The following is a 17,246-nucleotide window of genomic DNA, read 5'->3' on the forward strand; positions in this document are numbered from 1 at the left end:
GCTGGGAGTTGAGGCACGTAAACTAATCTCCTTGGTCACCCCATTAGTTCAAGACCATAGTTCCCCTTCCTAAAGGGGTTCTGCAGAGAATCCAGGCTGAGACCCACGTTTCAGGAAGCAAACCCATCCCAGGGCGCCCCCGCCTGCCAGCTCTGCCCTGACCACAGGCCCCGCCCACAGTCCCCTCTCAGCCCCCAGGGCCACTCACAGGGGATCTTGTTGATCTCGTTGAAGAACTTGTCCTTCAGCTTGGCGAACATGTCCTCCTGGCTCTCCCCCGCACCCCCGCTCCCCGTGGAGTTGTCTGCAGGGCCGACTGGCATCGGGGCAGTAGTGGTGGCAGGAGCCACAATGGGCGCCTGGTTCCTCTTGAAGATGTTCCTCATGGTGGCAGAGGGGACAGCTGGGGATGAGAGGGGAAGAGGGCAGGGTGAGCATCCAGAGACCCCGATGCAGAAAGCTCTGCCCAAAGGACCAGAGAAAGCTGTCTTAAGAGCTTGTGTGGACGTTAGAGAGGACAAGGAAAGGGAAGGTGGGGGGTCTCATGAAAGTCAAAGGGAGGTCAGCAGAGTGGAGAGGACCAGGGGAGGGAGGAGGGGAGGGAAGAGGGAATACTGGGAACGATATTGGCCAAGTTACCCCGTCATACTGTGTGCACGTATGAATATGTAACCACAAATCCCACCACTACGCGCAACTATAATGCACGAAGAAAAATGCAGAAAAAATCCAAAAACTATTAATGGCAATCCCTTTAGAGTTCAAAGATGTTCTGCATAACGTTAACACCTGTGCAAAAACACAATAGCCATCATGTCAGTACATGTATATTCAGGAGCTGCGCAAAGTACTCTCCATGTATGACCTCGTTTAATCTAAACAACCAAAGTATTATTGTTCCCTACCAGATGGGGAAACAGAGGTTCAGAGAGGTTAGGAAATCTTCCCAAAGTAATTCAGCTGAACCAGTCAGCTCTCTGACAGCTTTGTCTGACTCCAAAACCTAGAAATCTAATCTCTTTCCCAGATTCACTTAAATCTAACCCCGCAGCAGGCCTAGGGGTAAGGTTTTCAGGGAGGTCTCTTGCAGCTTCTGTCCTCTCTGACTTCCATGACAGTCACTTTACCTTGATTCTTTGCCTGTCCAAACAAGGCTCACGCACAACACTCCTACTCACTGCCCGGCTCCGGCTCCGGCTCCTCCCCTGTCCTCTAGGCCTCTCTCTTCAGCCCTCTTTCCCTCCCTCTCCGTCTCCCCCAGCACCCACCTCTTCCCCCATGGCTGCATCTCCATCCCTCGCTATGCCCCTCCTCCACCTGCAAGAACTGGATTCACTAATAATAAATGTGACCCAAGATGACTGCAGAAAATCTGGGATGGAGGCAAAATTGGGGGATGAAGGAGAGAGAAGAGGGGAGAGGAAGGAAGGGGAGGGAAAGAAGGAGCAAAGGAGGAAGGAGAGGCCACGTTTCCACCATCCAGAGAGCTAAGGTGAGCATTCAGTGTATTTCATGCCACTATATTTTTCTGGCTGTTTGACTTGTTGAGACCACGCTATATATAATTTGGTGGGCTGCCTTTTGTTTTTTACCTGAAATATTATCAGAAACCTTTTACTTTATCCCTATTTTCATTAAATAGCTAAATTATATCCCACTGTAGAGTAATTGATTAGTCAATGTCAAAATGTGTGGACATTTAGATAGTTTCCAACTGTTTGCTAGCAAAAATATTACTATGTGGCTGAGTATGTAACTTATTGGTTGGGCTCTTGCCTAGCATGTGCAAGGCCCCAGGTTCAATATAACACACACACACACACACAAACACACACACACACACACACATATATGCTATACCACCCACCACCTGGATTTTTTATTTTTAGTTTTGAGACAGGGCCTTGTTAGTTTGCAGAGACTGGCCTCAAACTTGCAATCCTCCTGCCTCAGCCTCCTGAGTTGCTGGGATTACCGGTGCATGCCACCATGCCTGGTTGAGGTTATATTCTTGAGTTTCTGCCTCACCCCCAATCGTGTGCCCAAATAGTATTTTTGCTTCTCAGGACTGAGTGGGTATGTGCCTCCTCCCTCCACACCAAGCACACCATGGGTTCCAAGGAGGTGTCCTTTGGCTGCTGCACCCCAGGAAATCCAGCAGTGTAGACACAGAGGCAGACCAGCTCATAAGAATGAACAGCATCCGTTTCACCTAATGACAATTTACCATTTGTTTTTGGCTGAGGATTGAACTCAGGGGCACTTTACCACTGGGCTATATTCCCTGTCCTTTTTATTTTTTGAGACAGGATCTCACTAAGTTGTGGAAGGTCTAAGTTGGCCGTGAACTTGTGATCCTTCTGCCTCAGCCTCTCGAGTCACTGGGATTGATTACGGGTGTGAACCACCACACTGGACTCCAAAAATTTACAATATATTTGAAGGGCTGGGGATGTGGCTCAAGCGGTAGCGCGCTCGCCTGGCATGCGTGCGGCCCGGGTTCGATCCTCAGCACCACATACAAACAAAGATGTTGTGCCTGCCGAAAACTAAAAAAATAAATAAATAAATAAATAAATAAATATTTAAAAAAAAAAAAAAAAAAAAACAATATATTTGAAATTAAAACAAGCATGGAAATACACATGGAGTTACAAAAACAAGCATGCAATTACAGAGCAGGATGCACACAGAGTTTTATTTTATTTTATTTCATTTATTCTGTACCTGGGATAGAATCTAGGAGTGCTTAACCACCGAACCACACCCCCAACCCTTTTTTTAATTTTTATTTTGAGACAGGGTCTCACTAAGTTGCTTAGGACCTTGCTAAGTTGCTGAGGCTGACCTTGAATTTGCAATCCTCCTGCCTCAGCCTCCTGAGTTGCTGGGACTACAGGTGACCACCACATGCCTGGCAGCAGGAGAATTTTAAAGGAAAAATGTGAGACTGTTCTGGTCGGGTCAATTCTCCACTGCGCTGAGTTCTGAGGGAGAGTTTTAGGGGTTCAAAGTTCTGTCTTTTAGGGCCCCTTGGACCTGCTCTCGGGCTGGCAGGCCCTTCAGGTTCTCTGAGAACTGCAGTCAGCCCATCACCAGAGAAAAATGAGAGCCAGGTATGCCCACAGCCTGCCCAACTGTCCAGGACCTTTAAAAAAAAAAAAAAAACAGCTCTCCCAAGTTTATAATTCATCCACCATATAATTTACTCATTTAAAGTATTCAGTGGTTTCAGGGTGGTCACAGAGTTGTGGAACTACAGCTATGAGATAATTTTAGGACATTTCCCCTCCCCCAAAGGAAACCCCACGCCCACCAACTGCTACTCCCCACGCACACTCTCCCCCCAGCTCTCGCCACCACCCATCTTTCCATCTCCATAGATTTGCCTTTTCTAAACATTTCATATAAATGGATTCCTAAGCCAGGCGCAGTGGCGCACACCTGTAATCCCAGCGTTTGGGGAGGCTGAGACAGGAGGATTGAGAGTTCAAAGTCAGCCTCAGCCACTTAGAGAGGCTCTAAGCAGTTTAGTGAGACCCTGTCTCTAAATAAAATGTAAAAGGGGGCCAAGGATTTGGCTCAGTGAGCCAAGGAGCTCAATCCTCGGTATCCAAAAATAAGTAAATAAATAGATGATAGATAGATAAATGGATTCCTAACACATGCAGCCTTTGGGACTGGCTTCTTTCATTTAGTATGATGTTTTCGGGGTTCACCATGGTGTAGCGTACATCAGTTCTTTATTTCTATTATTGCCAAATAACACTCTATTGTATAAACAGGACACATTTCTGTTTATCTCTTCATCCATTTAAGGACCGCTGGGTTAGTTCCACTTCGGGGTTATCATCAGTCCTGCTATGAACATCCACGTGTGAGTTTTAGTGTGGACGTGTATTTCCCTGTCTCTTAGATATACACCGAGGACTGAGACTGCTGGGTCGTGTGGTTACTGCGTTTGACATTTTGAGGAATTAGCCAACTATCTTGCAAGGTGGCTGCAAGGAATTGATGTTCTTTTCAGCAACGGATGAGGGTTCCACGTTCACCATATCCAAGACAATACGTGTCATGCCTTTTGTTTACAGCCTTCTTAGTGAGGGATGAAGCTGTATCTCATTGTGGCTTTGATTTGCATTTCCCTGATGACTAATGATGCTGAACATCTTTTTATGTGCTTATTAGCCATTTGATTGTTTTCTTTGGAGAAATGCCTACTCAAGCCCTCTGCCAATTTTTTAATTGAGTGTTTGTCTTTTTATTATTGAGTTGTAAGAGTTCTTTACATATTCTGGATACCCGTTCCTTGTCAGATGGTAGAGGGTGGGCAGGGGAGGTTCCAGTTTAACCGATTCCCAGCCCCTGCCCACGCTGCGACAGGAGCCAGCAGCACACCCACCCTGCAGGGGACCAAGAGGGTTATCACATATATGATTTTTGATGATGTCCAGTGTATTTCTTTTGTTGCTTATGGTTTTGGTGTTGTATCTAAGAAACAATCACATAACCCCAGGTCACCGAGATTTACTCCTATGTTCTCTTACAGGAGTTTTATAGTTTTACATTAAGATCTGTAGTTCAATTTGAGTCATTTCTTGTGCATAGTATAAAGAAAGGGGTTATCCCAGGATCCCAGGCACAGGGGTGCACGCCTGTAATCCCAGAGGCTCGGGAGTCTGAGGCAGGAGGATCGTGAGTTCAAAGCCAGCCTTAGCAACTTTGTGAGGCCCTAAGCAACTTAGTGAGACCCTCCTCAAAATAAAAAATAAAAAGGGCCAGGGTGATTAAGTGCCCCTGTGTTCAATCCCTAGTATATTTAAAAAAAAAAAAAAAAAGGAAAGGGTCCAAATTCATTATGTGGATATTCATTTGACACAGTACTATTTATTGAAAAGACATTCTTTCCCCACTGAATTATCTTAGTACCCTTGTAAAATACAAGCTAACCATAACTGCGATGGTTCATTTCCTGGACTCCCAACTCGGTTGCATTGATCTGCCTGTCTCTCCTTATGCCATGTAACATACTATGTTGAAACTGTTTTGAAATCTGGTGGTGTGACTCTTTCAACTTTATTCTTTTTATAAGATTGTTTTACTATTCTAGGCCCCTAGCATTTCCATAGGATTTTCAGGATCAGCTTATTTATTTATATAAGATAACTAGCTGGGATTTTGGTAGGGATTGTGTTGACTCTGTAGATCAATGGAGGGATTATTGCCATCTTTTTTCTGTTTTGTTTTTTATTTGTTCTAATTAGTTATACAGGACAGTAGAATGCACTTTGACATATCACACACAAATGCAGTATAACTTCTCATTCTTCTGGCTGTACATGATGTAGAATCACACAGGTTGTGTAGTCTTATGTGCACAGAGGGTAATACCGTCTGACTCATTCTACTATCCTTCCAACCCCACTCCCTCTTCCCGTCCCTTCACTCCCCTCTGCCTAATCCAAAATACCTCTATTCTTCCCTAGCCTCTCCCCTATTGTGAATTAGCATCCACACACCAGAGAAAACATTAGGTCTTTGGTTCCTTGGGATTGGCTTTCTTTGTTTTTAGCATGATAGTCTCCAGCTCCATCCATTTACCGGCAAATGCCATCTTTTCATTCTTCTTTAAGACTGAGTAATGTTCCATTGTGTATATATGAAATTTTACAATGTCTTTCCATTTATTTAGGTCTTTAATTTCTTCAACATTGTTTCCTACTTCTCAACATACAAATCTTGCCCATTTTGTGATATTTATTTTAGGTGTTTTATTCTAGTGTAAATAGAATTTTTTTTTTTTTTACTTTCATTTATTTACTTACTGGGGATGCTGGGGATGAAACCTAAGAATTCACATAAGCCAGGCACGGGCTATTGCTGAGTTACACCCTCAGCTTGAAATTGTTCTCTTGTGAATGTGTGTGTGTCGTTTTACTTTTTTTTTTTTGGCACTGGGCCTTGAACCCAGGGACACTTTTCCACTGAGCTTCATCTCCAGCCCTTTTATTTTGAGATACAGTCTGGCTAAGTTATGAGGCTGACCTCAAATTTGCAATCCTCCTGCCTCATTCTCCAGACCCACTGAAATGACAAGCAGGCACCACCCACTGTACCTGGCTCTGGAATTGTTTTCTGAATTTCACTTTCAGGTTGTTCATTGTTTGTGAATAAAACTACAATAAGTTCTTGATAGGCCCAGTGGCACACACGTGTAATCCCAGTGACTTGGGAGGCTGAGGCAGGAGGACTGCAAGTTCAAGGCCAACCTCAGCAACTTAGAGAGACCCTGTCTCAAAAAATAAAAATGGCTGGTTGTAAGTCTGTGGTAGAACGTTCCTGGGCTCAATCCCGTACCACACACACAAAAAGAGAGAGAGAGAGAGAAATACAATAGTTTTTTGTATCTTGATCTTGTATCCTGCCACACTGATAAGCTCATTTATTTATTCTAATTGTGTGTGTGTGTGTGTGTGTGTGTGTGTTTGGGGGGTGTATTCCTTAGGATTTTCCAAATACAGAGTCATGCAAATGGACACTGTTTAACGTCATCCTTTATGATCTTAACCGTCCCGGCTAGAACCTATGTTGACTGGAACGTGGGAAGGAACATCTGTCTTTGCTCCTGTCTCGAGAGGGAGATTTTCAGTCTTTCTCCATGAAGCATAACGGTAGCTCTGGGTCTTGTGAGATACCACCACTCAGACTGGACCCACATGGCCATCTGCCCTGGATTCCACACTCTCATCGCCGGGCCTGGCAGTCCTACTCCTCATCCTGCACCCAGCTCCCACCACCGCTCACACGCACCCCCCATCGCTTGGCCCCTGCGGTCCCCCAGCCCCGCTCCCTGCCATACCCAGGCAGAGGCAGCACCAGCTGGGGGAGGCTGAGAAGAGTGCCCTGAACACACTACTGCTCAGGTGACGCCCCACCAATCCCTTTCCACAACTTCATGTCCTTATAGAACAATTGCAGAAAATGATACCTATTTTTTCAGAGCCATTTTGAAAATTTCGAGAACACATTTGACCTTGGCTGGCAGACATCCAGTAAATGTAGGTTGGAGGAGGTGTCTAAAAATGGCTTCAGCACAGTAGAGAAACCCAAGGTCCATATTCGATATGGACCTTCTCTCCAAGAGCTGACCATCAGGAAACAGTCCCCGGGGCAAAAAGAGCCAGGAATGAGGAGGTCGGGGGCTCCTGGGGTTCAGGTCCCCCTGCAGACCAAGATGCCCAGAGGGGAAGGTGCATCTGCGGAGGTCTAGAAGTCCAGGAAAGGGAAGGTCCATGAGCAGAGGACTGACCCTGACCTGCTAAACACAGGACTTTGGGAAGTTAGCTGCACAGTGGGGTGGGGAGGGGAGGCTGGTGACCGAGGCCGGTAGGAGGCCAGATCAACAGACCAGAAGTGAAACAGACCCAGACTTGGGAAAGAGCAAGGAGCTGGATTAGAGAGAACATGCGAGAGAGACTCACTCATTCATTCAAATACATGTTGAACTTGTCCCGTTCTGACCTGTGGAACTTATCATAAGGTGGATGTGAAATATTTGCACACATATGGATGTAAGATTGTAACAGAAGTGGCAGGAAGGAGAGGCAGCTGGTGGTGGGAGAGGGGTGTGTAACCTAGTCTGGGGGAGCAAATGTGCTTTCCTGGGGAACTGAGGATTGAGCTGCGACCCAAAGGAAGAGCAGGAAGTGTCCAGGTAAAGAGGCAGAAAAAGAGCAGCCCTGCTGGAGAGGGCAGCACATGCAAAGGTCCAGGGGTGAGAAGAGTGTGGCGAGCACACAGCCTGGAGAAGGTGACAGAAGCTGGGTTGGAGCGAGCATGGATCCCGACAAGGCCAGCAGGATGTGCCAGGCCAGACCAGGCATGTACCTTTGGGATGCCTCCAGGAGTTTTGTCCTTCTCCAGGAAGATGTTTGAAAGACTGGAGGATGGGGGTGAGGTTACACGTACAAACTTCTGTTTTGAAATTTGCACTTTGGCTTAGTGAGTGAGGAAGACTATGGAGCCCGACCCAGAGGGAAGGGATAGGAGAAGAGACAGCCAGCAACGAAGTTCTTTCAGCCCCGAGCTCTTATGAGACATGAGGCCACGTTCCTGGAGATGCCCCCAGAGGGGAATGACTTACAGCTGCCAAGGGGGGTCCATTAACAGAGCAGTGGAGGTGGACAGGTGGCTTTTCCAGGTCCCAGAGCCTGGACCACCTTTAAACCCCTCTCTAAAAAACACCATGGGATTGTAGCTGCCCAGAGAGAGTCATGAGATGCTCACAAAGGTGGCCCTGGATAAAGGGCAGGTAGAGGCAGCAGGTCCTAAGAGGTGGAATAGATTCTGCTCTCACCTTAGTCAGACCTCCAGAAAATGGCACCAGGTGCTCAGATCCATGGCATTCGGGTCACTTTTCCAGGTGGGGTCATCCCAACATCCTGCCATGTGCAGACTGGACAGCCCAACTCAGTGTTTTCCAAACCTAGCCACCTCCTACCCCTCCACCTGGAGTACCACAAGGGCCTCTATCTGGAAGCCTCCACTTCCCAAGCTCAGTCTCATCTCCACCCTGCAGCCAGACTGATTTACCTGAAACCACCCATGGCTTCTCGTCACGCTTCAACCAAGAGCCCTGCTTGGCCTGGTTGGCTCTCAAGTACATTTCTTGTCCCCATAGTACCCTATCACTCACCCCCTCCCCCAACAGACCCTGTCTCAGCCTCTGCACCTGCTCCCTCAGGCTCAGCCTCACGGGCTCTTCTGTGGAAGTCTCTTTGGGGCTACCATGAGCCCCTCCTATCTTCATTTCCCACTGTCATTCTGTGACCTTCCCCCAATCCCCTGCACTCCCTTGGCTGCTCTGTTCATGTCACTCAGCTGACAAGATGCCAGCCCTGGAGAAATGCCGCCATCAGCTCCTCCAGTTCCAGGGTTTCCCTGGGTGCTGAGCACCACAGGGCAGAGCCCGGGCAGCACCGGGGCTGAACCCCAGCACCACCCTCTGCAGCCACCTCCCCAGCCTGCCCTGCCTCCTTCACAGGGGATCCCCAAGGTCTCCCACCTTGGTGGCCTGCAGCTCACACACCCTCCTCTCTCTCTCTCTCTCTCTCTCTCTCTCTCTCTCATCTGCTATTACAAGAAAAAATTGGAAGCCATTGGAGAGAAATCTCCCCAAATACCCCCTCCGCAGCCCAAAGCACAGACAAATGTACACATGAGCTGTCATCGGCAGCTTTTTCACTGCTGGGACTAAAAGACCCAACCAGAACCATTATAAAGGAAGAGAAGTTTATTGCGGGCTGACGGTTTCAGAGTCTCAGTCCACAGAAGGCCGGCTCCATTCCTTGGGGCTCAAGGTGAGGCAGGACATCATGGCGGGAGAGTGTGGCAGAGGGAAGCAGCTCACATGGTGGACAGAAAGCAGAGAGACTCCACTTGCCAGACCCAAATGTAGACCCCAAAGTCACGCCCCCAATGACCCGCCTGCCTCCAGTTACCACCTAGCTAATCCCGTCAGGGGATCAAGTCACTGGTTGGGTCAAGGTTCTTGTAAGCCAGTCATTTCTGCTCTGAACCTTCTTGCATTTTCTCACATGTGAGCTTTTGGGGGACACCTCACATCCAAACCATACCATGGGCCACCCTTCCTCCAGACCCCGTGTCACTGGAGGGCTTCTCCTCCTGCTTGAGGCCAGTCCCTGTGCCTGTGCAGGTGGCCTGACCAGCTCAGGAAGCCTTCCCAGTCCCTCTTCTTCTTATGCTTGACCTGCCCCTTCCCTCTGCTGCAGCTTCCTCCAGATAAAGCATCACCAACTAACCAGCCAACCAAGCCTCCACCCAGCTGCCCGGCTCCCCTCCACTGCATGGCTACACCTGGGAAAGAGAGGGAAAGTCATGGGTGACCGCAAGGTCACCAAGCCCAGGTGTAACAGTTAATTTGAATTTCGACTTGATTGGATTAAGAGATGCAGATGATTAAGAGGCTTCTACACACCCAGTGAGGGTGTGTCTAGGAATGACTGGCATGTGGGACAGACAGCTGGAGTGGAGACCCTAAGCGTGGACAGCACCGTCCAATAGGAAGATGGCTTGGATGGAATAAAAGTTGGAAGAACAAGGGAGCAGCGGCAGACGCAAGCCCGATTACTGCTGCGATCCTCTGGGGATACTGGAATCTGGCGTCTTCACTCTTCCAAAGCGGACTCTGCCAGTGATTCTCCAGAAGCCTCCCATCTCGGACTAGGGTAGCCCTGTTGATCCCTCTTGCTCTGGGCCTTCAGCCTCCTGGACTGCGCAGCCACTGGTTCTCCCAGCCCTCCAGCCTGCAGACAGCCATGGTGGACTGTCCAGCTTCGGGTCACCTAAGCCAATCTGATAAATCCCCTTTTTATAATTGCATTTCCTGTTAATTCTGTTCCTCTGGAGAACCTAATACACCAGGAGAATTCTGAACTTTGCTGAACTTGACCTCTCACCTGTTTTTGCCACTTGACCACTGTTGCTTCACTCCCTTGTCACCCCCTGGTTTTCATCATTTTCCTGACTGCCCTACAGGTGCCCGGGGTTGCCCTTGGGACCCTTTTCTCCTGCCCTGGTGGCTCCTGGTGGTGTCTCCCCATGCCCTGGCTTCAGCTCCACCCCATTCTCATGACTGATGGAGTCGGAGTCACTCCCAGCCCCTGAGACCCCACTGGCCCCTGGACAGCCACTGGATCTGCTGCGTACCCCCCATCAGCCCTGCACTTGCCACTGAAGTATTCCCCGTAAAATGCAAATCACTGTGGTCAGAATCCATCCCAGGGAGACAGGGCAAAATCCTGAGGTGGCCTCCTTCTGCACCCAGCACCACCTCACCTTTCCGTCCCCAGGGTCCCTCACACTCATCACACTGACTTCCTTTATTTCCTCTAATGCACCGTATTATGCTCCCCCACCTCATGACCTTTGCTTGTGCCCACCCCAAGCTCCTGTCTGCATCTGTCTCAGCTCAAACAGCAGGTCCCCAAAGAAGCCCCACCACCCCACGCCCCCATCCAGGCCCATCAGGGCCCTGGCCTTCTGTGTCCCAGCTCTGCCGGATCCTCAGAATGCTCATGCAGTTGGTGACCATTTAAGCAGACTATTTGTTCGGGGATAAGTTCAGCCCAATACTTCAATTTTTTGTAAATAAGATTTTTTTTTTTTTTTTGGTGGTGGTACTAGGGATTGAGCCCAGGAACACTTAACTCTTAAGCCACATCCCAGCCCTTTTGATTTTTTTATTTTGAGATAGGGTCTCACTAAGTTGCTTAGGGCCTCACTAAGTTGCTGAGACTGGCCTTGAACTTGCAATCTTCCTGCCTCAGCTTCCCGAGTTGCTGGAATTACAAGCATGCACCGCCACACCGGGCTGTAAATAATATTTTATTGGAACAAAGCAATGCTCAGTTGTTCACGTATTCGCTATGGCTGCTTTAGCCCTTCAAACCCAGAGTAGACATAATATAATAGAAGACGTAGAGCCTGCAAGTCTGAAGTTACAGGCCCTGTGGTCCCTCAGAAAGAAGCTGGCCACTGTGCCCCAGCAGATCAGGGGCCGTCCAGTGCAGAGCAGTCAGCTGGTGGATCTGCAGCACATGAACAAGTAAACAACCGAGCAGGCTCTCTGATCACTGGGTCACATCATACCATTCACAGTGGCCTTCTTGGTGTCACCAGTACATCTGAAGCTGACTCTGCATTCAGTGTTCTTTCCCCAAACTGGGTTAGGACTTCAAAGCTCCAACAGTCACCAGGCTGAGCCCAGGGGCACCCACCCAGGATAGAAGGGAACTGAGGCCTGGGGCGTGAGTGTGCGTGTTCCCACAGGAGATCCCCAAACTGGCATAGTGGGGGGTGCTGTGCCCAGCTGTGAGACCTACCCACCCCCCTCCCTTTGCTGCAGGTGTGGGCTGTGGAGGGTCCGATGCACCCTCACCACCATTTGACCTTGGGTGGTTTCCTTCCCTCTCGGAGCATCAGACTTCTTAACTGTCAAGTGCAGCTCGGTTCCCAAGGCCTGGAGGGGAGGCTGGATCCAGTGAGATGACGCCTGGGGGAGATCACACGCCTGCCTGCAGCCGCCTCGGCCCAGAGCACAGAGTCTGGCTGCTTAGCTTTCCACCGCTGCCCTTGGCCGCCCACTGGGAGACACTCCAGTAGCTCCGAGTCTAAAATTCCTCCAGCAGATTCTCTCTCTGATGTGACCTGGTAGCCCCTGTCCCTTAGCTCTGCACCCCTAGCAGACAGAGGCAAAGAAGAGGGAAGGCGGCTCCCTGGGCACCCCACTGCCCCCCAGCCCTCCCTTCAGGGTGGGGGTGCCTGTCAGGACCTGGGGGGGCGTGAGGCTCCTGGCCGGTCTCCTGCTGTCCCTCTCGCCCTCCCAGGCTGTCCTCAGTCCACGATTAAAACATAAGACCGGGCTGGGGATGTGGCTCAAGTGGTAGCACGCTCGCCTAGCATGCGTGAGGCACTGGGTTCGATTCTCAGCACCACATAAAAATAAAATAAAGATATTGTGTCCACCTAAAACTAAAAAATAAATATTTAAAAATAAATAAATAAATAAAAAATAAAACATAAGACCACGGCAGATACGGGGAAATGAGATTGATCAAATTATGTTATGTGCATGTTGGACTATGGCATAAAGAATCCCACTATCATAAGTTTTTAAAATAATTTTTTTAAAAAGACCCCACAGGAGCTTTTTATTTCCCTCAAAGTTTATTTCCCTTGTTATAGGCTTCAGGGCCTTCACATGCCTGCTGGGGCCCTTACTCCTCTCCTAGAGAACCCCTCCTCCTCCTTCCAGCCACCCCAGGCTCTCCGCACAGCATTCGCTGCTGTTTCCTCTGCCTGAAACCCTTCCCCACAGCCTCCCATCCAGATCTCCTCCTCAGCTCCATGAGGTCGTCTGTGACAACCACATTTAAACCTGTCACCCACCATGGACCACGGCTGCCCACTGCCCCCTCTCCTGGTTCACTGCTGTCTACAGGACCCCCGCTGACACACCCTATATATTGTATCAATTCTATTTGTCCATCTCCCTTCACTAAAATTTAAGATTCACAAATACAAGGATTTTTGACTAGCACTTAGTAGGTGCTCAAAAAATGTGGGATAAGGAATTGGTGGGGTGTTTCATATCTATGATGCCTGTGCTCCATCCTCTTATCCGTCTGCCAGTGTGGATGCTTGTGAACCCACCAGCCCTTTCTACAGCATGTAAGCATTTCTTTTAAAAATTAGATAAATAAATAGACTTTCATCTTCTCTCTTTGGATAAGTATAAAAAGTAAGTGTTTTCCATCCTCACAGATCCTTCTAGAAGCCAAGGGGGAAAAGATGCTGAGACTTGGCATGTGTTCTCAAGACTCCTTTGAAGAAAGGAGGTTCAGAGGGGTGTAGTAACTTGTCAGAGGTCACACAGGCATTTTGGAGGCAGAATCCAAGTTGGAATCCAGCACTCTTTCCCCTGCCGCACAGCAGCCTCCTTCCTCCCCAGGACTCACCCCACCCCCTCCATTTAACCTGCCATCCCATGGCTGAGCAGGGAGATGGACGGAACAGCATGGGGCAGAGGCCCAGTCCTCAGGGAGCCCTGGCTTCCTCCGTCTCCCCCAGGGCTTGCAGCGTCAGCCCCGAGGAGGCAGCCAGCTGGAAGAGCTGAGGATGATAAATGATCGGGGCTCCAGGGACTCCCAGGACAGAGCTGACTCCTCTGTCTGGTCAGAATCACCCAAGCAGGAAAGCATGAAATGGCGCCATTAGGCAGAGAAGGCCGCAGCCGCCCCAGAGGGAGGCCGGCTGGGCAGTCCACCACCTGCAGGGCCAGGGCCAGGGCCCACAGAGAGCAGACACCCAGGGGGAGGGCCTGGGGAGGGTCTCTGGAGCCTGGCCGTCAGGCCCCGGAGTCTTGTCAGGATACAGACCGCCCAGCTCTCCTGCCAGGCCACCCCAAGCCCCAGGCAGAGGGCTGGCACGTGCCTGCAGTCTGCTTTCCTCTGACTGGTGGCCACTGAAAAGGAGGTTCTGAGTACTGTGGAAAGACACGGGGAGGAGGTCAACGTCCAAGAGCAGATGCTGGAAATAAAAGAAGTGTGAAAGGCCCCGTGGCCCTGCGGACGCCCTGCACCCGCCTCCCCCAGGTGGCATCTGGGCGGGCACAAGGAAACTACGGGCAACGCCAGGCTGGATAACGGCAGCTTCCTTCAGTGGGCACGCGGATGTGCCCATTATCCCGCTGGGAGAGGGCGCGGGTATGAGCACCATTTTGGAGAGAAGGTGAATTTCCCCGGGGATCTGCCCGAGCAAGTGATCTGCCCGAGGTCACTCGGCTGATGGTGAAAAGATTGGAGCCTCCATTTGCCTGTGTCCAAGTCTCCCGTCTTCCCACTCGGTTTCCCAGGGGTGAGACTGGGGAAGCTCCAGCACCTGGAGGAGGGGGGTAAGCAGGGAGGAGCCTTCCTCTCCCCGCCCCCGCCCCCCGTGGCCTGCTGGCTGCCGTCTACCTATCAGGAATGGCCACTTGATTCCTGTGTCAGTCCCTAAGGCACTCAGGCCAGGACTGCTGGGTGGGGTGGTGGGCAGGACCAGGCAGAACCCAGGCATGAGCTGGGTCTCTGCCCAGGTGGGGACTGAGAGGGACACAGGGGAAGAGAGCCTTGGGAAAGGCCAAGGCCTGCCATTCCCGAAACCCTCCCATTATGAACCTTTTTTGTTTGTTTGTTGTGTTTTTTTTGGTACCAGGGATTGAACTCAGGGGCAGTCAACCACTGAGCCACATCCCCAGTCCTATTTTGGAGACAGGGTCTCACTGAGTTGCTTAGTGCCTCGCTGTTGCTGAGGCTGGCTTTGAACCCTCGATCTTCCTTCAGTCTCCAGAGATGCTGGATTACAGGCGTGGGTCACCACACCCTGCTCATTTTGAATGTTTGTAATGAGCCCCCTGCAGGTGTCTGGAGGCTTCACCTTCCCTAACACTGTAGGGAAGCTGCTCGGCTGCTCGGCACTGAGCGCAAGCCTGGATCTAGACTACAGGGGGACTTGATGGACAATAATCTGTGGAATAGGAGGGAAGGACAGTTAGGCCAGAGGTGGAAGGGGTGAAGGGACCTTGAACATGCTCCCACTGCCACTCACGGCAGGTCTAGCAGGCAGAAGCGTCACAGAAGGCTCCAGCGCTCCTGAGCATCCATCCCCCTTTGTGTTTAGATCTGGAATGATCTCCCAGGGAGACTGTCAGTCAAAGAGTCAGTGCACAAAGGAGTAAGTAGGATACCTTTATGCAGGGTGGGGGACAAGGACATGCACACTTACACATCCACAGAACAGCTCTGGGAAAGACTCGCAGGAGTTGATGACATTTGTTGTCATTGCCTCTGGGGCAGGGACTGGAAAAAGAGAGGCTGCCAAATACTTCACTGTGTGCTCTTCTGTATTTCTTCAATTGTGAATCCCACAAATTTATCTGCCTGTCCCTTCTCCCCATCCCTGTTACTGCAGGACCTAGGAGCTGGGTCCCCAGCCTGGCAAAAGCCAGCAATGAAGAGGTTTGTGCAGCTCACCCAGGAATGGCCCAGCCTGCCCCAAGCTGGGAGACCCGCAGCAGGAAGGACATCCCCAGGATGTTCCCTCCACCCACAGAGGTTACCCTGGACTCTACCCAGCTTCTCCTAGGCCCATCCTAAATAGGTTGGGAGTCCTGAAGCCTCATTCTGTCCTCCAGCGCTGCTAGGCTCTCTCCGTGACCTCCCAGGTGTGAGTTCCTTCAGAATAAGATGCTGATCACATGACAGATGAGGACGGTGGATTCCCACCCACGTCAACAGCACACGTGGGCATGCACACACACTTCTAACTGTCACCCCACACCAATTAAACATGATTTGGGGACTATGCACTTCTGTGGATTACCCCGCTCTGCCCTGACCTCGATTAAGGCAGATAATGGAGAACTGACTAGATACCACTTATTTAATCTTTCTCGGCATTGTATTTGCAGAAGCCAAAGTAATGAGATGGAAATAGGTTAACCAGCAAGATGCCTGTCGCTGAGGCTAGCAGGCTAAGAAAGATCAATACTTAAGGATAAATTTATGGCTGTACTTTTTGCATCAAAGCTCCAGTCCAGCATTTGGTCCTGGGAGGCAGAGGATAAAGTTTTAATGAATTAATTCTTTAGCTCATTTTGAAAATGAATTACCCATTTCTTTGCATTCCTCGTGCACCGAGACCTAAGGAGCCTTACTGGGTCAGTTCGTGCACACTGCTACTTCGGAGCTGGGCTGAGCTCTCACACATGGAGCCAGAGCCTGCTCTTGGCTGGGCCTACTCCAGCTTCCCACTCCAGCTTCCTAGGAATTGGAAAATCCTTCCTAGGGTCTAACTTCTATCTTCCCGGCTGCAGTGACACTCACTTTCCCTTTCTTGCATCTAAATTGAGGTTAACAAATCCCAAACCACCTAAAAAGAGGCCTGAGGCGGAGGCCACCGTCCTGATGGCAGTGAGCGTAACCTTGGGCTGGCTGGTTTGCCTCCCTGGGCCTCAGCTTGCACATCCATAAACGAGGGTTAACCGCCTTGCTCCGACTGGGATGATCCAAACAAAGCTCCTGAGCCGGGCCCTGTAGACCCGGACCTGCCACGGCTTAGTTCTCTCAGCCCAGACCCCAGGCACGATATTCCTAAATCACAGACAAGCCAAGCCTCGGCCTGTGAGTGCCTTGGGGGACCTTACAGACAATGCATCGCAAAGCCCTTGCTTGAAAGATGAAGAAACTGAAGGCCAAAGGGACAGGACTTACCAGATGTCTTGCAGATAAAATGGCCAGCTGATAGTGGTGCTGTGTGAGCCTGGCCTCTGTTGTCCCCCAGTCCACCCCGCCAAGCCCTACAGGTTCCACTTCCCTCCCTGCTATCTCTTGCAGGGTGCTGGAGTGGGGGATGCCCAGTCAGGCAGGGGTCCTCAGCACCCCAAGCAACTGAGGACATGGGGGGTTTCTGCACAGAGATCATCCAACAGCTCAGTCACTCCACCCACCAGTCTGTCTGTCCAGCCACAAGCCCAGGGGGAGAAGTGCTGAGCACCCCCACCCCCAGTGCTAGCAGCCACCAGCCACCTTAAGGGTTCCAGCTGCTCCTGACCCCGGCCTGCTGCTCTCCCCAGAACCCTGTGCCCTCACCCAGAGACCCACTCTCCACATCCTACAGCATGGCCC

At 50.4% G+C, this 17,246-nt stretch overlaps 1 protein-coding gene and 1 long non-coding RNA gene across 3 annotated transcripts in view; one reads left to right on the forward strand and one right to left on the reverse strand.

The window, feature by feature from the left end:
- Syt2 (synaptotagmin 2) overlaps positions 1-17,246 on the reverse strand; it is a 114,193-nt gene that overhangs the window by 13,894 nt on the left and 83,053 nt on the right. For both annotated transcript variants that reach the window (XM_048809705.1, XM_015483393.2), the window contains exon 2: positions 209-403. In XM_048809705.1, the coding sequence (XP_048665662.1) occupies positions 209-386 (178 nt within the window). In that variant the 5' untranslated portion in view covers positions 387-403. The remainder of the gene's footprint in view (positions 1-208; positions 404-17,246) is intronic.
- On the forward strand, positions 285-16,160 carry LOC125618530. The gene is made up of 3 exons (XR_007349872.1): positions 285-430; positions 11,513-11,518; positions 16,149-16,160. It is a non-coding gene; the product is annotated as an uncharacterized LOC125618530 (long non-coding RNA).

The sequence above is a fragment of the Marmota marmota genome, unplaced genomic scaffold (assembly GCF_001458135.2).
Source record: "Marmota marmota marmota unplaced genomic scaffold, marMar, whole genome shotgun sequence".
In the NCBI taxonomy this organism is placed as follows: domain Eukaryota; kingdom Metazoa; phylum Chordata; class Mammalia; order Rodentia; family Sciuridae; genus Marmota; species Marmota marmota.